Source organism: Motacilla alba, chromosome 8 (assembly GCF_015832195.1).
Source record: "Motacilla alba alba isolate MOTALB_02 chromosome 8, Motacilla_alba_V1.0_pri, whole genome shotgun sequence".
NCBI classification, from domain to species: Eukaryota; Metazoa; Chordata; class Aves; order Passeriformes; family Motacillidae; genus Motacilla; species Motacilla alba.
Genome location: NC_052023.1, coordinates 9,606,004 through 9,628,920, shown reverse-complemented (window position 1 = coordinate 9,628,920; position 22,917 = coordinate 9,606,004). Strand labels below are relative to the sequence as shown.

The following is a 22,917-nucleotide window of genomic DNA, read 5'->3' as shown; positions in this document are numbered from 1 at the left end:
GGGGATCAGCAGCAGCAAGCAGGCTACCTCCAGCTGAGCACAGTGACATCCTGTATGTTACCACAATGTCCAGCATCTGCCATTCCAAATGCAGCTCAGCACGTTTTACACTGTCCACTAAAGCAAGGGAGGAAAGCAAGTAATAACAAATATAAACCAGTAAACTGGCATAAAAAGATGACTGTGTCCAGCCCACTCTATCAGATAGTATTCTAAGGCATGGGCAACAAAACAGTATTTCAGATGTTAAAGTAGAAAGAAGCTAAAGTTGATCAAGTGGCTATTCCAGATCACGGAAAGCTGCACAAGAAAAGGCTCTCAAAAGGGAGAAGGCAGGTGTTCGATAAGCATCCAGAGCAGCAGTGGTAATAAAGAGACACAGCCCATACGGTAGCCAAGAACAAATCCATGGAGAGCAATTCTGAACTGGCTCCTGAAAGGAAGGGGAGCTAGCATTGTAGGAGGATGGGATATCACTCCATCATTCCTCCTTTTGTGGGTGAAAGAGCAGCCTGAGGCATTCTGCATCTCGTGGCGTCAGGCTGAAGCCAAGGCCACACAGCACAGAAGAAGTGATGACAGCAGGGATGGGGATGTCTGGGGAGGTGGGAGCCTTGCAGCAATGCACAGACACAGTGCTACACAGTTACTGACAGGGGTGATGCTGTGTATGACGTCTCTTGGTAGGACAGAGAGACAGGGATGAATGAGGGCTAAGAGATCTGTGTCACAGCAAATTGCAGGGCTGAATGAGAGGCAGCATGTGCTGGGGCTGGTGTGGAGCTCTGCACATGCTGCTTGGCCATCCAGGATGTGGGCACTCACTGTCCATCTGGGAGGTCATCTGGAGTCTCAGCCCAGTTATGGTGAAACTGAGTTTGCCTCAAGGGAGGAAGCAGCACTCATTAAGTCTTCCTTTTCCCTACCCAAGCACCTATTTTTACAAAACTCTTAGAAAAGCTTATCTCCGAGATCTCTACTGCTCTGTTAAATTTGGCTGAATGTTGCCAGCAATTTCCAAAGCTGCTATTAAGGAACTGCTACACAGTACAATTGTGTAAAATGATTTCCTTAGAAAGCTGGGATAACAACAGCTGATGGCTAAGGAGTGAACCTCAAAAAGCAAATCCCACAGATCTGAAGAAGATGGGATCAGATGAGCTCACATTTCTGAGCTATCATTTCAATTTGCTTGTTGGCCCCAGAAGACATTTTCCCATCTGTAGCTCTTTACATCTTGAAGTTGGCCCTTCCCACTAGACTTGGATTTTCTTTATTTTTTAAAAAGCAAGAGTAGATTAGATCCTTCAGTCCAAGGTGCAGGCAATGCAGAAAACCACCAGGTTACCAGAACACCACAAACTAGGCAAATATGCCTGGATGATGCTGGCTGGATAAAGAGATGTCCTAACATGTCACCTGACAAAAAGAACCAGGACAGGAACACACACTAAAGCATACCTACAGCATAGGTTGGAAAGATTCCTACCATCCAGTGTTGATCTTCAGGAAGGGAAAAAAATGAAGAAAGGCTCTTGACCTCCCCAGTGGAAAGGTGATGGGGTGAAATAAATAAAGGATTTTGCTGGCCAGAGCAAAGGCCTTATTAGAATCAGTCAGTGGTAGTGCAGCCTGAGGGGTAACCCACGAAAGCTACAAGCTCAAGCATTTTGCTCTGAAAAGAAAGGTTAGACTGGGGGCAGGAGTCAGAGGGAGTGCCTGGGTCAAGGGAAGGTTTAAGATGTGTTTGGATTTAATTCATCTTACAAAGAAACTATTTCCTGCTATTGAAGATAACTCCCTCCTGAACCCACCTGCCCACACACAGGCTGCAGGCATCCAGAAACCCAGCTGGAAGTGAAATGATGTGAGCAGTGTTTCCTCACCAGAAGGGCAATGGGTTAGGATGCCATTCCTTCCCACAGCTACTGGACTGGACTGCTACTGCTATGTGAGTCTGTCCTTTGGGATCTCAAAGTTATAGGTCCCGACTTTGCAGCAAGGGAATCAGAATCTGGTCTGTGAAGGCCAAGATAAGAGCAAGCTAAACACCCAGAATCTTCCTTAGAGACCAACAAAACAGGTACCCCTCCCCATCAAATTAAATGTGCATCTTTTATGAGGATTAGCAAGAGAAACAAAATGCAGTGGCACTGAAAAAAGGAACTACTTTCTCACAACTCCTCATTAAGTTCCATTTTATGTTTTACCTCCACACAGTTTCCTTAGAAATTTTACCATCCTGAAAAAGTTCAAAATTCAAAGAAAATCCTTTCCAATGTTGAAGGCCCCAAGGTGACTTCAAAACACTAATTCTTTGTACCACCCAGGAGCAAACATATTTCCTGAACTAACCAAAATGTAGAATATTTGGGTTAAAAAAAACCCCAAAAAACCAACACAAAAAATCCCACATGGAGTCTGACTGGCTTAACTCAATAACTTTTTACTGAAGTGGCTGCTGCCAAATGTACACGCACACTTCCCTTAGCAAGTGGTATTCTCCCTTAACCCTTTGGGCACACTTGCTCCTGCTCTTTTTGGGGAAGTTTTCTCTTTCTGACAGCAGTGCTGCCTCTCTTCCTCATCTCCCTAAGCACAAAGCAAATCACTTTATTTCTGTGTTCCTCTACAAATATCAAGGAGAAAGAGCTCCAGTGTGTAAACTCATGCTGCCATTCCGCAATTCTGATTTGCATGAATTAATCCATTAATGTGGTAAAAAAGAAATCAACTCAGTCTGAGAGGAAAGGTAAGGCAGTGACCACTTCCAGAATTCCCAATACAACTTTATCACCTTTCCAGCCCCACTTCTTGAGTCTATCCTTACTGCACTCCTTAGTGGTCTTTCAAAACTAGAGGAAACTGTCCATTCCTGAGAGCAATGAAGTTCATGACTAGCAGAGCAAAGTACAGAGAACTTGTACATTGCATCAGCCAGTGTAGAAAAAAAAACCCCAAAACCCTGCCCCACAAAGACACTAAGAGCTTTTAATCATCAGCTTGTTAGGTAGTACAGGATTTCCCTAATTCTCATCCCTTATTTTTTTCTTTTATGAATTCTCAGTAGTGTGAAAGTGAAAGCTGCCACAGATGCTGCCTCAGATCAAGGGTTCACCTCTGTGTGTACCTGGAGTACCACAGCAGGAAAACCTGTTCATAAAAGAATCCTTTTATAATGGAAATCATTAGGCAAATTAAATGAAAGGGTAGTTTACATCTCTCTTCAAATTGTTAATAATTTTTTTGATTATCATAAACAAACATCTGCTATGAAGAGTCCAGTCAGAACTGATCTTGCTTTTAGGACATGGAGGACATGGATTAAATGGGCTATCAAAGCTACTTCCATTCTTATTTTCCACACTTTGCGGCTCTTTGGCTGCAGGTCTTGCCACTCCCAAAAAACCACAACAGTGTGTAGGGTGAGGGTTTTCTCAGCTAAATCAAATCTAGAGTAAATCAGTGACAGAACTGCTTCCTGGCCTCACGTCCCTATCCACCCAGCAGTAGGGTGATGTGCCTGGATAACGTGGCTCTGGTTCAATTCCCACATACTCCTCAGCTGTATCACAGGGAGTCACTCCTGCAGGGTGAAATGTCCTGTAAGCTACTGCTGTATTCCCAGGTGGAACCTGTGCATTTTCCTCACCTGTCTGTTGGCTTCAATGTACAGCCCAAGAGTATTCACTCGGTAGCACAGCCCCTCCTTCATGATATGGACGTAGCAGCGCACTTTTCCTTCGTGGAGAGTTTCATTCATATCTCCTCTATGATCATTCCAACAAGAGTTATCTGGAGCAGGTTTCAGCAAGCTATTATCTTCCTTTATGAAACTATAAATGTCTGGAGAACACACACATGCATGAAGTTAGACAGGATTTAATGAAGTACCTTCTGAAGAGGAATACTATTAAAATACTGTTGGTGAAGGGAAATCTTCACCTCACCTCATCTCCATGGCTAGATACTCCGCAATCATTAACAGATTTTATCACATGTAGTGAGTAAGTGCTTATTTTTATTCTGCAGGTGTGAATTAAGGAATCAGGACAGATGCAATGTTTTGCCCAAGGTCACACAAGGAGACAGCAGAAACACTAGAAATAAAATCCAGAATCTGAGATCCTGTCCAGTTCCCAGTACAGGGTAGTTAAGGCTTAGTCTGTTGTCCTACCCAATTTTAGGAACTCCCTCCTAAAATTACATTTTCAACAATGAATCTAACTTTTTTCCAGAAAAAAAATGCCAAATCAGCTAGAGCCCTAGCTGATTTGCTAATGGTTTACACTAAAATAAGGGAGGACAAAAAATGTAAATAGTACACAATACTATTTGAAAAAGAAATCTACTAGAATATTTGCTAGGGAAAAAAAGCTTCCTCTGCTGAGGAAAAAAAGCTGAATCTCTAAAACAATGTTTCAGGCCAGTTCCGTACCCCACTCCATAACTCAGCTGTAGCATATAGGCTTTAAAACTTCCATAAACCCAAATCTTTGATATTGTACTGACCTAGGGATGCTTGCTCTTTTTTCTTTTGGTCCTCTTCTTTGTTGTCTAGTCCTTGCTGCAATGATGCAGGAGAAGAAAACTGTTTCCTAACCAGATGTGGAATCAGTTCACTCCGGAGAGATGTGATTGTTCTGGGGACAGAGACACATGAAGTCTGTGAATGCTATAACTTATGTCTTCATTTTCTTTGTGTAACATCATCAGACATTTTGCACATTTCCTGAGGATGAATCTAAATGGCAAGACATTAAGATAATGTCCACAAGTCACCTGCTTCCTTAATGCATTAAAATATAAAGAAATATTCAAAATGAGGAAAAAGCTTCATTTTCAGAACTATGTCCCCTATATTTTAACAGAGGTGACTATAATTTAATATGTCATTATCCTACAATTCATACTTGTGTTCAGATGGAATGCAGAAAGTACCAACATTGTAATGACCAAAACTGAAGTCACTTTATATGGCTTAAAAAACGGCATCAATTGAATGGAAAAGAGAGAATAAAGCACCCACAGAGAGAAAACCAAAGCAGCTCCTTTTCTTTGTGATAAAAATATGGAAATGCTCAAGGATATATGAAATATCAGATCCTTAAATTATAATTTTTATTATGCATGCATTAAGGATTTTCCTGCTCAAATGACAGATCCAGAACATTTTAAAGACTCAGTGCCTTAAACAAGGGTCCCAGTCACTAGATTATCTCTACTCTTGCATTGATTTATACATTGCAACGAATCAACAAAAAGCTCTCCCAAAAGACAAATATCAATGTAGAAAGTCAATTGTACAATGGGATTATAACCCTGCAATTCAATTTTGACTATGAGAAGAAAATTTTATTTTTCAATAAACTATTTGGGGAAAAAACTCAAATCAACAGTTTTTACAGTTGGAGTGCAGTCTTAAAATAGCTTTATTGTTGCTGTTTCATTATTTTAACAATCTCCATTTAGTTACTGAATTGTGGATTATTTAAAGTAGTACTTGGGAAAATCATGCAGAAAATGAACTCAAACTTGGCATGTGTAAGAGGAAGTGCTAAACTTCAGAGGAAGGATTGGAGAACTAACACAGTGAGTTTGGCCAGAGGAACTCAACAAATAACAACCCACAAAGAAAGAGGAGTTGTTTAGAATGGAAGACAGCACAACTAGGAACTAACTAACAGATTAAATTACGAAAGGCAAGTACCAGAATGAGTACAGTGAAAATTATTTTGGTTGGCAAAATCTCTAGCAAAGGGGGATTCTACACAGTTAAAACTTTAAGACCAGCTCAAAGGGCCCACCCAGGCCCCTGCTCAGGTCAATGATAGTGAAGTAGACCTAAGGACCAAAACAGTCTTTCCTGTCTCTAGCTTTGAAGGGAAGAGTCAGATGTGATTGCCAGTTCAGCCCCATGAACAAATACAGCGTGTTTCTTTTACTTGACAAACTTTTTCTTCAGCCCTCAGCGCAGGTTGGGTCACATCCTCTGTCTTGCAGCCCACCTCTGAAATTTTGCTTTTATGTTTTATTACAGGCAAGTAAAAGCTCTAGTCTTTAGTCTCTCCTCCTGCTCGAAAATAAGATTATAATCACCTTCAGATAGCTGTATTTCAGGAACTAACGAAGTGAAACACTTCATTCCTTAATCACCGAATTTCTGCCCGCTAACCACTTACAGGCGCGCTCAGCCGCGGCCGCGCCGGCCCCGCGCTCCCACACACGTGGGGCTGTGCAGATGGGCAGTTTACTAGCTCACAGTGTTTGCCTGCAGCTGTGCCATTCAGCAATGATTTCCTGCTTGGGTTTTATACTGCATCCAAAACCGACAATCCTCTGTTTCCCTCAGAGGCTGGCTATGGCATTTATAAGATATATTACCTATAAAATACCCAAGTATTTGGCAGTCTTAAATAGTCTGATGCAGAGGACAACACAACACGGTAGGAAATGAAAGCAGTGGAAAGGGGAAAAGACAAAGTTTTGCAGTTTTGCCTGGTTTTTGATGGTTTAATCTTTCTTGGCCAAACTCCTGAAGCTTTCCTGCAATTCTCTGAAGTGCTAGCCACATTCCTTTGCTAAAGGTGGAGTAAATCTCTGGGTCATCCATAAGATGTGGCTCAGAAACACATCCTTCTTACTGGAAAAGGAAAACCAGGAAGGTTTGCCTCTGCTTGCTGTTGAAGCAATTTATATGCAACATTAAAGGAATTTGCCTTTGGAAAGTAGTAAAAATACACAGTAAGGCCCTCTGTGAGAAAGATTTGGGAATTTTTTACAACAGATCTTGCAAATTAAGATATACGAAGTGATAGCATGAGACTATTATCTGACTGTCAACAGCAGGAGAAACCAAACATCTAGCTGGAACTAGGAAAGGAATTGAAATCAAAGGAAATGCAGAAGGACTGAAGACCCTTCATCAAAAAGACAAAAAATAGAAGGAGTTTGGAAGAAGCAACTGGCCTGTAACCTAGTGACAGAAGAAGACAAACCAAAAAGGTTTCTGGTCTAGTGTATTTAAAATTCTTACAATCAAATCCCAAACTTCACATGCCTAGGTTAAGAAGAAATAAACGTAAGACTGTATAAGCTGAAGAAAGCATCTTTTTTTATTCTCTTCAGGTTTTAAAACTTGAAGCCCCCTGGTTTCTAAAGCTCGTTGTTTTCGTTAGCACCAAGAAGTGAAAAATGAAATATGCACTGAGATCCACAGAAGGAAAAATCTGCTACAACCAGGAGAAAGAAAGTAAAAAGGTGAGTGGAAGGAGAGGAGGGCACACAGAATTTTGGCAGAAATCCAATTCTAAGCCAATGTGGAGTAAGCATGCTCTTGACACCTCAGAGCAAACTCCAGACGGTAGAGAGCATAAACATGAACCTGCCTTTGAGAAACATTTGCCAAAATAAATATGTTTTCATAAAATCTAGCCCAAGTGACAGGCCCTTTTTCATGACTTTTCATTCCCTAAACTTTGATTTTTGAAGTTCTATCTGTCTGTTTCCACCTCAACAGAAAGCAGCAGGTTTTTAATGAAACCACCAAAGATGGAGAGTGCTGTTAGATATCTTCTTGTAAATGAACAGAGTAGGACACACTAATCCCTGAAGCACCTTATGTAGTTCCAGAAGCCTGAGAACAAGAGTTGGCAGCAATTTTGAAAGAGGCTGATACCGATCACATTTTAAGCATGCAAAAAGAAGTATCATCCCTGGCATGGAATCTGCCATTCATGCAGTAGGTCACAACTACAGGGGATGGTGGCAAGAGATAGTGCATGAATGGGGGAAACGAAGACAACTGGGCAGTTGAAATTCATAGTGCAAGTGAAAGAAAAAAAGTGGGAATTCAAGTGAAGATGAAATAGTTAAATATCAAAAGAACCTCCTGGAAAATTCAGTATTAAATGTACCTAAGAGCTTAGAGCACACATCAGTTCCACACAGCAGTCAGCTATGTGGATTGTAGACTCAGACTCAGACAATATAAACTTAGAATATTCAAGGGTAATTTTATTTAAAACCTAAAACATTAAGGGACAAAAATGGCTACTTGGTCAGACAACTGTTATTTTACCAAGTACTGTTATTATAATTACATCTTTAGAATCCCTTTATCCCTGGTCCCTGTGCACTCTGTGTTCCCAGTGTTTCTGGGATTTTTACATCTCTTTAAAGGCACAGATAAGGTTCATGCTAAATTAAAAAGTTTTACTTGTGAAAGAACGTTGGGTGAAAACACCCTAGGTCAATAAGCTTAATATTTAAACACAGCTATGCAGAGTGCTTCAGAGACTTTTAACCATAAATAAACTTAAAACAGTCTACAACATGGCAGAATTAAGTTTGTATCTATGTATGTTATATTATATTACATTACATTATGACCCACAGAGGGACAACTTTTACTTGTTGCTGAAAAGCAATGGCCTCTGGGATGAAGCTTATTGAAACTTCAGCAAGAAATGAAAAGCAACATAGCCAACTGAAACACAAGAAGAGTTTTGGGGGGAAAAACTCATACTGTCCCCTTAAAAGACAAAAAATGATTTCACAATTATGCTTTAATGGGCTGTGATTTCTGTTCTTAGATATATGTATTGCTGGAGACTCTGTCATAAGACATGGAAAATAATGGTTCTGACTAATGATGATAAGGAAAGGAATCTCATAAAATATCTTACAATAATACAAGAGTCTATTTGAATCTAAGTTTAGGTGACCTTGCACAAGTCTAGGTAACTGTAGGTACTGTTTGGCTTGATCCACAGCAGGAATAGGAGCATCCACAGCTTGTGCTTCCTGCAGCTAATTCTCACCAGCTCCAGACACACTGAACACAACTGTCAGCTCCATTTACCGGCTGTCATTTATTTTCATTTTCCATGTTTAATGTTAAACACCATAAAATAGTATTAATGAGTATTAGCATTCTAATATCCTCCCTGTTTTATTAAACTGTGATGAAGCATAAAATCTACTGCTGCTGTCAGCACCCACCTGTGAAATCTGCTGTTACCCTCCATGGGCAGCTGCAGGGGGCTTCCCTCGCTATCACTGTCAGCACAATCAGCTACATCTACAGGTGCAGACAGTGTTTGTGATTCCCCACTACAAACAAGCAGATCATTAGCCCTTTCATACCTATTTGTATCCTTTTCTTTTTTTTAAGCAGGCGAATGTTAGCTCTTGTACAGCTATGCAAGCGTACACTGGGTTGGGTTCTGATCTTAGCTCCATGGCCCTCAACAGAGATTCTTCAGATCACATCAAAAGAACATGAGGCTGTATTTCAGACTGGTGCTCATAATTAATGTTAGAAATGTATACATAAATACAACTAAACAAATCCTAAGGCAACTTACAGTTTTGGCCAGAAAGGAGTTGCATGTTTATACAGAACAATAAAGATGTAAGAAAAAGGGAGGGAAGAAAGAAAAAAAAAAAAAAGAGAGGGTGTGTTGGAAGAAAAAGAAAAGTTAATTCTGAACCCTGTAGGTACATAGTTCATGGTTCTCATCGTTTAAAGGATAAAGCCAAATAACATCTAAAAATTCCATGTAAGCTGGGAGCTCTCTTGTTGAATCTCAACGTTATTTTCTCCTGATCCTTTGATGGAGATTAAAAATTTCCATGTGAATACAAAGAAAGAAACAACAGTTACTCTGAGATTTTTTTCCCTGAGCATTTAATGCTCCAAACTAGAGCAGCCAGCCACCATTCCCATCTCCTCCCCCCTCCTTCAAGAAAAAAAAGTCAACTCACTTTGAAGAAAAGACAAAACAGACAAAACAGGGTCAGGGCAAGGGGGATTAGGGAAATGATATTTATATCATGGACCAAATTAAAATGTCAATGCAAGAGGCAGGCAAACAGCCCATGCCACATATATACACCAGGCATGTTTCCTCAAGGAAACAGGAAAGAGATTTGAAAAGAGTTAATGCAGTCCTGAGTTAATACCACCTGCCTCAGACTCAACACCACTTAAAAGACAGTGTTTGGGTCCATTTCCCACAACGCCGTTTTAACAAGCACAATGGAAAAAGGAATTACAGGACTTTTCCCCTTCTTCTCACTGATTCATTACTAAAAATGCTGGAATTTCTGAGACATGCTAAGAATGCGGAGAAAGCAGAGAAGGACTACGTACAAAAAGAAAAAAAATCAAGTGATAAATGTCTAGGGTGTGCCACATCTCTGCAGAAGGCTAATTCTGCCCTTACATCTTGCAATAATCCTTTTGCCTTTGTTTGGTGTAACCAAGACCAATTATAATAAAGGAAAACTCCAAAGTAACCAGGCAAGCCAATAAATTACCAGGCAATTAATTGAGCCTAATTCAATAACCTGCAGCACTCGTCACAGCATTAAACATCTGTTATACCTTGCTATGTTCTATTTCTCCTGTTCTACTCTCAAAATTCGGACCACAAAAAGAGCAAATACATTTCTCACACCCTGCCATAATTTCGCATTAATTGTCAGTGTCTCTTATTTTTGAAGTTAAAAGCTTAGGGAGAAGACAAGGAAACTTTGAGAAGTGTTCTACTAAAAGGTAATTCCACACGACTGCATTTGTGCTTCATTTGTCTTTCCATACTATTTTCTAACTAAAACCTTCAAGCCTGACAGCAACATACTCCCAAAGCTCACAAGAACGTGCATGACTCATTCAAAAGCCATTACACAGCAAGCCAGTAAAACTGCACAGCTTTGCAGGCTCAAGTTTATGAATGACTTCCCAAAACTGCAGAATCACCACCAAAACCCCACACTCCGGATGATGGAGGGAAAGCAGAAGACACGCAAGTGACAGTCACAGGCACCATAACATGGAGAGAAACCAGATCAAAGTATGAAAGGGATGGTATGGATGCAAACCACATAAAAGCTGTTCTCAAGTTCCACCAAGTCTGGATGCAGTTAAAGGAGCAGGGATCTAACTTCCACTTCTGCCAAAAAGCCCTTTGGGAAACAAGGCAGCTTTCTGAAAAATTGACCACAGAAATTAAAACTCCTCAATTACATACTCAAATCCTTTGAAAGCGTGTGCACACTCAGCTCAGGTCATCTAAGTAACCTTAACTCTGCCCACTTGCCAAACAGCCAGCAACACCCCACAGCGCCCAACTAACACAGCTTTTGCACAGGAATGCCAGCAAGTTTAGACATTTTTAGAACTTCTCTCTGACCAAAAGCCTCTGAGGCCGTCGGAGGCCACCCAGGGTGTTTGGCAGGTTGTACACACTGCTGAGGAATGGATCTCATTCATTCCCAGACAGCATCCCATTCTTCTCAAACAAGCGCACCTGCAACAAGGGTGATTCCTTGCCAGAACTCATCTTTCCCGTTTCTCTCCCACCTCCGCCTTTGCAGCCATCTGTGTCTGAGTTACCAACTTTTTTCTAAGTGCCTTTGAAATTAGGCTCCTTTTCTGAAAAAGAAACAGGCATTCTGACAATTTGCCTAAACAAACACGCACATATACGATGCATTTGATAAGGCTGACATGTATCCATAAACCGATGAGTTATGTAAACTTTAGGTGTGTAATTATGTATTTAGATAAATAGATTTAACACTTCAGACTTGTATAAAACATGCAAGTGCCAGAAAATACAGACACGGCTGTAGCTTCACATGGGCAACCTCTTCCACCCACTCCACTGGTATTGCATTACAGGCACTGGAGATGCCCACATGACTTTGCTCTTTCTCCATGCAGATGCTGTGTTTGGTGGTCTGCAATCAAACAGACCTATCCTCAGTTTGACTAATTTCTCTCAGCAGTCTGGGAGATAAACTGGAAGCTCTGATGTGTAATTCAATCTTGCTTCCACCTATACAAGTACCATTTCTACACCCTTCTCCCCAGCAATCACTCTACCTTAACTCTCCTGTATACTCATTGCTAATCCTGGCTCCACCCCTCCCTGTAGGACAACTTTTCCGTTCTTTTTACCATGGTGTTTGCAATATGATCTGTGATAAGACTAAACTTTTACTAAACTTTTTTTTGTCTTCACTTTATCCTTTCTTGAAGAACTTTGAAAGCTTTTTGGCTAATGAGTCCCATCTCCTCTTTTTTCACAAGACATCTTTTATGCATAATGTTCTTTCCAGGTGGTACTAATCCATAAAAGTTTGGTGTAAAATGCTGTGGGAGCTACAGTTCATCTCTGCATCTTTGATTTAGGGGAAATATCACTCCTTCTCTCCATTCAGTTCTTGGATTTCTTCAAAACCAGTAGCTTAACTAGACAGCATTCAGCATTTCCCATAGACTACATAAAATGCTATACTCTTTTTAAAATTTTTTTTTCACTTTACTAAGTAAAGAAATTCACAGTTGCTCCTCTTTGATTCAAGATGGCATTAAGATCAACCCTTACCTCATGCTCTAGGCTCCTTATCACATTCAAAATGGAACTCAGAGTACCATTACTGATTGAATGATGGTTCACTAACTTAAGGAAGACACTTCTTAGCTACTCTATTCATGTATGTGTGCCCTATCATCACTGGCAGCATTGACGGTCCCATCTACAGGCACGAAGTTAGAAGTCTCCCACAACAATAATTCAATGCAATAATAAAGTCAGCAACAGTGTTACATATTTATGATTGTTCATGTTTCATTTGCCTTGCTAAGGCACAATGAAATTTAACATGGAACCAACACCTAGAATAAAAAAAAAAACTGTAAGAAAAAGCAAAATACTAGGAAGACAATAATTGTAATTGTTTTCTCTCTTTACCCAAAATTCAACCTGCCAGTAAAAGGGGACTCAGCATTTCAGAAGGATGTATCAGTGACTGAGGTGTTGTGGAAGGAGAGATTTAGAAGCAAAACAGAGAGGGACAGAAAAGAAAACATTATCTTGAAAATAGTACATCCAGATCATCTGAATGAAGAATACAAGGGAATTATGTTTTTCACTGTAAGAGACACAATATGATATCATAGTATCAGGATTGCATCTTCACAGGGAGATGCCCAGCAAGGCAAGATGATAACTACCCAAAGTATTATCTTACATGCAAGTAGTGCTGGGTACAGAAAATGTACTGCATTGATGAAGGAATGTTTAGGGTGATACTGCTCAAGTTGCAATGATTTAAGAAGAAAAAAATCAATGGGAAAAAAGCACACAAAGATGGGTAAACTAATTACTTCTTGGCTCCGAAATCACATCTCATGTGAAGACAAAAGTCAACTTGACTGAAGGTTACCCAAGGAAACTGAAACTGCATCAAACAGTGGAAAAATAGTTAACAATTTTTAATGTTTATTATCAGATCAGAAGGAGCCCAGCTGAGGCCACCAAGAGGGCCAAGAGCACAAGACACAGGAGGAGAAGCTGGGGGAGCTGGGTTTGCTCAGCCTGGAGAAGAGAGGGCTGCGGGGGAATCTGATTACGATTTTCCACTTCCACAAGTGAAGTGATACAGAAGACAGACTCTTCCAAGAGGTGCAAGCTGCAACAAGGGAAATTCCAGTTGGGACATAAAGAAAATAACTTTTCAGTGAGTGGTACAGTCCTGGGACAAGGCCCAGTTTCCATCCTTAGAGATTTTCAAAACTCAACTGCAAAAAAATCCCTGAGCAACACAAGAGTTAGACTTGAGCAGGAGGCTGGACTAGATCCTGCTAGACATTCCTTCCCAATCTAAATATTTCTATGATTCTATAATTGAATGACATCTTTCATGCCCTTCCTATATTTACTTTTTTTATGGAATCCAAAGGGTCATAATATGATGCTATAAGTCACAGTAAGAGAACAAAACTGACACATTTTAACATTTACCTTAGAAAAAATTTGCATTAGGAGCAGCTTGGGTGCACAGAATACTGTGCAGTCACCAAGCATGCCTTGGTAAGTCAGGCATGTGGCCACTATGGAGTACCATGGTCCCACAAAAAGGTTTGCAGTTAGTGATGAAGTTGATTAGCTCCAATGCAGCATATCCAAAGATATGTCTACTCCCAGGTAGTCTGCCAACAATAAAAGGAATTGTATTTCTTACAGAAGGCATTTGCTGAAAATCATAATGAGTTTAAATCTAGTTTGGATCATTAGGGCTTTTCCCCCTGAGGTTTCAGGAGTAAGCTTGATTGGTACCATGGAAAGATGATAGCAGTAATGATACCCTGGAGGACGAGGACATCAACTAATTTTAAATCCTGGCATTTCTAGTAAGGAGCAGGGAAAGCTCCAACAGCTGGATATGTTTGACAAGGAAAGGAAATGGGGAAGATGAATTGCCATTTCACATTGTAATAGATTAAATGCACTAAGGAGGAGCCTGGGTTGGGTTGATTGTGCAGTGGTTTTCCCCCTTTTTCTCCTCCTTGTTTGAAAAGCTACAATCTATTTTCCCTGAGTTCACACAGTATACTTCCTATAGGAGCTATTTGTTTATTTATCCGTTTTAATCAAGGAAATACAAGGAAAGTATTCATTATAAAATCTCTCTTTACAGCAAAGGAGAAACCTTCCAGCCACACGGCTGACACATGTTAACTTGCAGGTATTCACAGAGCAGGTTCTGTTTTAAGCCATCTTTCAGGCAGCCACACAAAGACCACCAAAGCTGGGTGTTCAGCTCTGCCAGACCTCCCCCAGCCAGCAGCCCTTGCCAGGAAACACAGGTGACAGCCTGAATGATAAAAAGGCATTTAGAGGGGAAAAAGAAAAAATGCACTGGTTTAGTCTGGGCAGCACCTTAATATAAACCTGCAGGGGCCTTTGTGTACAGCACAGCACACAGCCATGCAAGCAGGAGCTCCAGAGACAGTCACTCACACCTCCAGCTTCCAAAGATCTCTCGCTGCCCTGCCGTTTATCGAGGGAGGAGAAGGGTGGCTCTGCTGCAGCTCTTTTCATGGCCACAGATCTCCCAACACAGCACTGAGACAGCAAACTTTCCTCTCCCCTCTTGGTGCTGGCCCAGCAGAGGCTCTCTGGACACAGCAGAGGGGAGCTGAGCAGAGAAGTGTGCTCTGGGATTGCAGCTGAAGCAGTTTGGAAAGGCAGAGCAGTATGACCTCACACAATTTGCTCTTATTTATTTCAGCAGTTTAAAAAAAAATACCAACCCAAACCCCAGTGTTTAATTTTGTAAACAAATCATACTGACTTTGGCTATAAAGTTTACTGCAAATTTGCTCAGTTCAGAAAAGAGTTTCTCTACTGGCAAATTCTGGCAGGCAGCTCTCCAGAGCTGGAAGAACTGCAGAAAGCTGATTTGTTTTCTTAGCTACAGCTCAGACACTCACAGGGTGCACCCTGAGAGGAGGGCTCCCCAGGGTAAGTGGATTTCCCTGGTGGCAGGCAAGATGTTAGCACTCAGCATTCCCAGGATAAGGCACTGTGAATTGCTAACTCAGACCTTTTGACGTGAGCACAGTGCTGCTGTTTGTCATTCTTGCCTTTCCAGTACCACAATCGAACCTTCTGGCCACAGGAAGAGCTGCCCACTTCCCAGGTGACTATACCTGGGAAACTGTGGCTTTTTCTACATTCAAAACTTCAAAAGGACTAGATTCTGGACAAAATGCTGATTTGCAAAACACATTACTAAACACAATAAAATTTTATGTGGTTTTAGGAGGAAGAGGGGTGGAGGAAAAAGGGGGAAGGACACCATAAAAGTATGTGAAATGTCCTAATATATAAGAGGAATACGTGTGTTGTCGATTTTGTTTTACGTACGCCTACACAGTCTTTAGAAATGAAGCCTGAAGATCTTATGTCACAAAGTGCATGTGACACTCAGGTGGAGAACAGAGAACCCAGAACATCTGAGCAAACACACAGTGGCATCTGCCTCCACCTAATCTGAAATGACCACCATTCAGAGGTGGTGCAACTAGGGTGCCTGAAGAAAAATTGTCCAGAATTTCCTATTTTAAGTTTCTGTTTTCATCTGTTTGTAAACTTTGCCAAATTGTATCTGTTTTGGCTGAAATTACCTATGCCAGGTGTTTCCCTCAAGCTGATTATTTTTTGGATAGCGTCATCAAAAGTGTCTCAGCTATTTCCAAGAAGCAACTTATGGAAAAACCCCTTTGTTTTGATCATGTTAAAAATATTTCATCTGCTGTGCTGAAAAGCTCTTGCACTTCCATGCTTAGAATTTGGCACAGCACAGGGCTGTCTTTTCGTCTGGGCATTACATTTGTAAACAGGAAAAGTGCCCATACTACACCAAGCTCAGTCTGAAAAAACACTGTTTGCACATTCTTGGAAGAGACCTGTTTGGTTTGGGTTTTTTTTACTTCTAAAAGGTAGAAATACTTCTACCTTGGGCATGCTCCATTCTCTCTTTTCTGCAAGGCAATTGAAGTACTTGTGCACTGTTCCACAGAGAAACAGAGTATGCTCTGGACCAAGGTTATAAATGTTGAGATGGATATTCTTTAAGTTTAGAGCATCCCATCTCTTTCTGGTGGCTGACCTGAAAGGGGATAAAACTATAAGTGTCAGATACATAAATATATACACACACACTTAAAGAATATCATGGTAACAGTTTGGGCACTCAAATTAAAAAAAGTTAGAAGCATGTTTCTTATACCTCAATTAAGATCTTCTGTGTTCCCATTATGACACAACCCTTAAAAACACAGCTACTTTTCCTCTCTCCCCAATCTCAATCTCTTCTTCATCAAATGCAAAGATGGACTATGCCCTGGGGATGGATCACCTTTGTGTAATGAGGCAGAAGAATGCCTCATTTGTTAGAACATGTGTTAAATGTACAAGGCAGAGGGCTGCAGGAGGAGAAAAGAACTGCTAAGGTGCAAGACATATGAATGATGCCTGAAGAACTGATTTTTACTTTTTTTTTTGTAATTCCCTTCTGTCAGAGGATTTTATGGATGGTGCTGAATACAAACATAAATCTAATTTCTGCAGGTTGCCACTGATTATCACCCTGCAACAGCTAGCATCAATGGAAAACACTTTTTCAACATCATGAGCTCCCTGTATAACATTAATAATTGAAAAATGGCATACTTAAGACAAAGTTGCTTCAAACCTCAGCTCTTGTGTACCCTTGTTTCCCACTTTCAGAAGGGGAAAACCACAGCTTCACTAATAGATGTGCTGAAAAGAGTTAATGGACATTACAGAACCAGTGATGAGCACCAAGAGGAACGCATTTACTTTTACTTTTCCAAAACAAAGTATTTGACTTATCTTCAGAACATGGTTTAAACAGGGATTAAGGCTTGTGGCCTTCACCTGAACTACAGAAGTTATGTACAACACTGAACAGTGTCTCCCTCAGTAAACATCTCAGGCAATAAATGAAGCAATGGTCACAGAGGGGGAGAAAAAAAAAACCAAACAAGGTACAAAGTCATGTAACTGAGGCTGTATCATAATATGTGGGAAAAACAAAAGCAAAAAGTTGCAAAGGGAGCCTCAGCTGTGGCACTTACTGGCAAGTGCTAATTGGCAAGTGCTACAATTAACAAAGCTAGTATTTTTACATGTGGCTTTTTGTATGCTCAACCTGTAACTAAGGTTTGATTAGTATATTCCTAATATACTAGATAAACTCTGCACTGATGAAATTTGAGAAAAATTATTTTGAGTACCTTAATGATTAGGACCACATACTGCTTTGCTTTAGGCAGCCTTGATCTGGCTTTGGACTTTGTGGTCTACCTCAGTGAGGGGTGAAAACAGCAGTCCCCACATGCCTACAGGTTTCAGCTGCGAGCATGGTAAAATCCTAACAAATATAACAAATGCTGCCATCTCTACCTGCACAACTGACTTCGGGCAGAATGTCATTCATGTATACATGTATCATAAATGCATATTACGTATCTTCTTAAGCATATTCACAGGATATGTAGAGACATATTTTCAAGACTTAAATTTCCAAAGCAAGTTTGAATTTTCCATGTTAAAGCTTCACAAGGAAAGGGGTTGCTCTATACCTATCTGCCCCCTGTCCTCCTCTCAATTATGTATCTTACTTCACCAGGCCAAAGCTTTACAAATTTTCAGGAAAAGCAGAACACAAGCTACCGTGCAACTTCTCTTTGATCACATTTCTCCTGGTAGCAGCTTCGCTGGGATTGTTAGCAAGCCAACTGTCAGCACACAGCAAAGAAATACCAGCACATGTCTGCGCAGCCCGCGGGCTCACACGGCACGGGCCCACATCCTGCCCTCCGCTACAAGCGAAGTTCACGGGGAAAGGGAATAAGGACTCTCTTCTTCCATCTGCTCCGAATGCAGCAGCGAGGCAGGATTCCAACCTAGCACTCAGGAGAGTGCCAAAAAAGGGACTGGCTACTGTGCTGGCTGCCACTCCAGGGCCCCAAGGGTGTGAGGCCCGCCAGCTGTGGGGTGGAGCCGTGCCCCCAGCCAGCTACAGCCTCTGCTTCTGTCTCGCTGCCGGCTCAGCGCGCGGAACGATCGCTTTAAGAAAAGCAATATTGTGCAGTTCATCGTGTGGTGCAGGTGTTCACCTTCAACTGTCCCTGCCCTGGGCTGGCAGAGCAGACCCAGCAGCACACACTTGCCTGTCTTCCCATGCCACAAAGCGTGGCAGCTGTGAGATCCCTGGGCTGGCTTTGCTCTGAAGGAGGAAATGCTGAGGAAAGCAAAGCTCTCACGTAAATACAAAGAGCTCATATTTTTAACTGACTTCCCTCCCATGTGGAGGTGTGATACAACTCCACACTCTCCACCAAGACCAACCTCAGCAACTCTAATTTCACTGATGAAGAAAGGAACCTGGTGAAGAATCAAAGGCCTCTGCTGAAATAAACCCCAGGGCCAGGTACCACCAGCAGAAAATTCAGCCAAACAAGAGCTGCTTCACATTGAGGTCACAGTTCCTGTTCAGACAGGATAAATCCAGCGGGTAGCAGGGTATGGTCTGTGACCTCTCGTGAATCTCACGTGGCCAGAGCCAGAAGTCACCAGTGATTGGGTGTCCACTGCAGATGCAGGGATGGAGACGCTCATCCGAGGGCAGAGCTCCCAATCCCATACTGGCACCCCTGTGCAGAGGCTGCCAGTGCACTGCAGCTGATTAAAGAGCACTTTTTAATCATCCTACCCTCGTGAAGCAGAAGTATGGAAAGAAGAGGAGGAACAAATTCCAGCTGCAGGAAATAAACTGCTATGGGCAAGAATTTCTTCAGCTGTTGCCCAAGCCAGCATGGAACCACAAGCGTTTGAGCTTGGTAGATTTGGACAGGGTAGGACCCTTGCACACTTGACTTCACTAGGATCCAGTGCTGAACTAGTGGATGAGTGATAGATGGAGATTTAACTGCCAAAATGCATTTTTTCCTCCTAGGAGAGGAAAGAAAAAGCAGTCTCATTCCTGAAAAATAAATTCCCCAGGTTTAAATTACATTAGGGGCATGGTATTTTTTATTTTTGTCTGGACATACATATTTGAGGGTGTTCTAATAAACAGAATATTTCCTCTAACTTTTATTCAAAGGCACTAGCAAGTTCTGCCTTTTAAAACTCAAGAATTTGATTTGCTATAGTGCAATAAAACTTCAGGCAGGATAATCATAAATTCAGGCCTTTTAAAATAGTTCATAAAAATGTATTAAAGGACTACAAACTGAGTCACAGGCTACCAAACAGTATTTTGACCTCTCCTAATATCTCTCATCATAGAATCTCACTGCTGCCAAACAAATACTGATTATTTTCCAAACAATCCCACCCAGAAGAGGAAACAAGTGCACAGAAAAATCAAAGGATCTGTCTAGTACCACAAAGCAAGACAGTGATAAAGCTAATGAAAAAACCCTTGGTATCATGACTTCATCTTGGAACTGAATATTCAGCCTTTTTCAAAAGCTGCCACTCAACAAAGTTGTTCCAAATCCTAAAGCAAGATTTTTATAGTTAGACAGAACCAAGGTTTAGCCATTTCATGTTTTTTTTCCCTCTGTTTTCATATTAATTGCTCATGACTTTTTACTTTATGTACAGCACATATATTAATCTGAATGCCAATTACTCTTACAGGTACAGCTATAAACAAATTAGATTCACCCAGGCATAGCTTGTTCTTGCCATATCTTTGCAGCAAAGCTGGGACTACTGAAGAAGAAACAGATCCCATACAGATAACCACATCAGTTTTCACGTAATGATTCAACCTGGAAGTAATCATAATTTTCCTCTACAAAAGCCAGTTGTAGCAACTGAATTTTTTACTGCTGGGCAACATCTTTTCAACTTTTGTATGTCAAAAAAACATTTGAAAAAATGTAAATGCTTCACTGAGCTACAAACAATGAAAAAAGGTGTTCTGCCTGCCATCAAACCCCGCTGTTAAAATATTAACACAATGTAAATATTGTAATATTGAGGAAGTACACTGTGTCAGTACTTCCTGGCACTGTACAAGAGCTTCACTGTTCCCTTCAGTCCCTGCTGTTAGTTTTAAACATACACAACTTAAACAAGGCATCTGAGCTTCTCCAGTCCTAGTGCAGAATTGCAGAGAGGCAAAATCTTACTGTAGGTTCTTTCTGGACTAAAAACCAAGTATTGAAAAGAATCCTTAAACCCAAACAATTATGTAGATGTCAGTACTTTTGAGGCAAAAAAAAAAAAATCCCGAGAGTCTTTCAAAAGTCTTGGCATATTGCTGCCAAACATGGAAAGATCTTTGGGTATGCACTGTCCTCCCCTTCCTCAGAGAAGAAAAACAAGCTGCAAATGCCCACCCGTGCTAGAAGTCTGAAAGCTGAAGTTATTCCTCATGGCAAAAGTCCCATTCCCCAGATTTGCCAGTTAAGCACATTACTTGCAATTGACTCTCTCAATTGACTGAATAAGCAGCATTTGTGTAATAAAGAGAATGAAGCAGCTATCTACCATCAGTAAACCAGATGCTGCTATCAGGTCTTAAGAAATGCTGTCTAGCTGCTGTAATGATCTATTTGCCATGGAAGTGTCACAGACAAGCAGCACAGCTTCAAAAAATAGTGAAGACAGAGAATAACCTCGCTATAGAAAACAACAAAAAAACCCCAGTCAGTCATACTTGCAAAAAGTCAGTGGTCCTCTTCTATGGGGATCTGGGGGCAACTAGAAGAGTTTTACTCTACTGGCTTCAGTTAATACAAGGTAAAATCCTGACTGACAAAGTCAAAGATCTCACCAGTTTCCACAGAAATAGGATTAAAAAAAATTGAAATCTGAAGTTACTGCTAATTACATCTCTCTGAGTGACATATCTGACAAAGACCATCCTTGTCCCACAGATCTAAATTCAAAACCAAATGAAATACCAGGGAAAAATAACAGAATGTGTGAAATGTCCAATATTACAGAAATGTCTAATCCCAGCAAAACTAGGTGCTAGATTTCAAGAAATGAGTCCTACATGCTGTATTATGACAAAAGAAAGGTGTAAAAACTGCTTCATGCTACCACAGGAAGCACGAGAATTCCAAACCCTCACCAACTTTCTAAAATACACTAAATAAATGGTTTATTCCAGGTTTAAAGCATGTGCTGCTCCTGAAACTTTCTCACCTTTCACACATTTCTGTACACAAGTGGGAACTAAAATAACTTCTACAATGCTCCTGTGTACCAAAGTGTTGGATAAGCCTTATTCTTATGCATGGTAAGAAACTGCCCTCGGGGTTAACACAGATTTTCCACTAAATTTTAACTCGCTCACAGACCCTTATTCTGGAAGAGCTCTGGAAGAGCATGTATCCAGCTGTATCACCAGATTTGTATATGGTCAAGACTAACATAAATCTCCCACCCTCAATGTTTTTTCACATGTCAGTTTATCTGCTAAGAAAATGTACTATGAACACAACACTTAGCCTCTGTATCTTTTATCTTACTTAAAAGGGTAGAAAAACTCTTGAGAACTCAGTGAGCATTCAGTATATGTAATGGGCATGAGAGGGCTATAAAAAGTCTAGGAACAGGACATAATTCCAAAACTGAACTACTTACTGTGAGGGGGAGTGTTCATTTGTTTGTTTTTAAAAGACAAACAGGGTGGTTTTTTTTGTCTGTTTCATGAAATATTATAGCTAAGATCCTTCTCCACTTCCATAAATGGATGTTTTTCTTACTCTCAGTGGGTGGTCTCAGAGTTTTGACAGAGGAATATCACAAGCTAAAACATAGGATGCTACAGAGATAGCCCACCTGCAGTGGTGGTGGATGTGAAGGGGCAGAGGGAAGGTGATTGCAAAAGACCAAAACAGACTGTGGTGGGGGAAATCAAAGGTCAGAAATGTATTCACAAGGCTAACAATAGGGAAGCCCTGGTAAAATGAGCAGCCAAAAAGAACAGATACATTAGAAAAAGAAGGAATGCATAAAAGAGACAAAAATGTTAGTGTTCACTTATGCTAGGGTTTTTGTTTTGTTTTTTCAAAAAGATCTCAATAAGACACTCAGACATAATTCTTGGCATTTCTTTTAGTATAGTTAAAATATTTTGAAAACTGGTTTCTTTTATATTTCTATTTTATGCTAGCTAATTTAATGGGGAAAAAATTCCTTTAAAAGCTCTGGTGTAAACCATATATCAATGCAAATGCCTGCAACTACCTTGTGTGTTGCTTGGTTTCTTACCTGTTTTCTACCAGAAAGTCTACCACATATTTCTTCAGACAGTAGAGATGGGCATCCATTAGCCCTGTTCTGATGTGCATTCTGGGGTGCCTGGAAAAGAATAAAAAAGGGAAATCATGGAGCTTTTGCATGGCTGTTTACAAGAACTTCATTTTGCAATGAGGTCGGGGTAGTGACAAGTGTGCAAATGTCTGTTCCTTTCCATGGAACAGGACTGCTGGAACAGAAGAGCTCAGGTTGCCATTATTGGGCTGTGTCTATAAACTTACACCTGCTGGCCCTGGGCTGA

The 22,917-nt window shown here is 40.8% G+C and overlaps 1 protein-coding gene across 2 annotated transcripts in view; it reads right to left on the bottom strand.

Annotated features, from left to right (window-relative positions):
• Positions 1 to 22,917, bottom strand: part of EIF2B3 (eukaryotic translation initiation factor 2B subunit gamma) — a 98,149-nt gene that overhangs the window by 25,656 nt on the left and 49,576 nt on the right. For both annotated transcript variants that reach the window (XM_038144064.1, XM_038144065.1), the window contains 3 exons: positions 22,629 to 22,718; positions 4,513 to 4,643; positions 3,653 to 3,846 (listed from right to left, as the gene is read on the bottom strand). In XM_038144064.1, the coding sequence (XP_037999992.1) occupies positions 3,653 to 3,846; positions 4,513 to 4,643; positions 22,629 to 22,718 (415 nt within the window). The remainder of the gene's footprint in view (positions 1 to 3,652; positions 3,847 to 4,512; positions 4,644 to 22,628; positions 22,719 to 22,917) is intronic.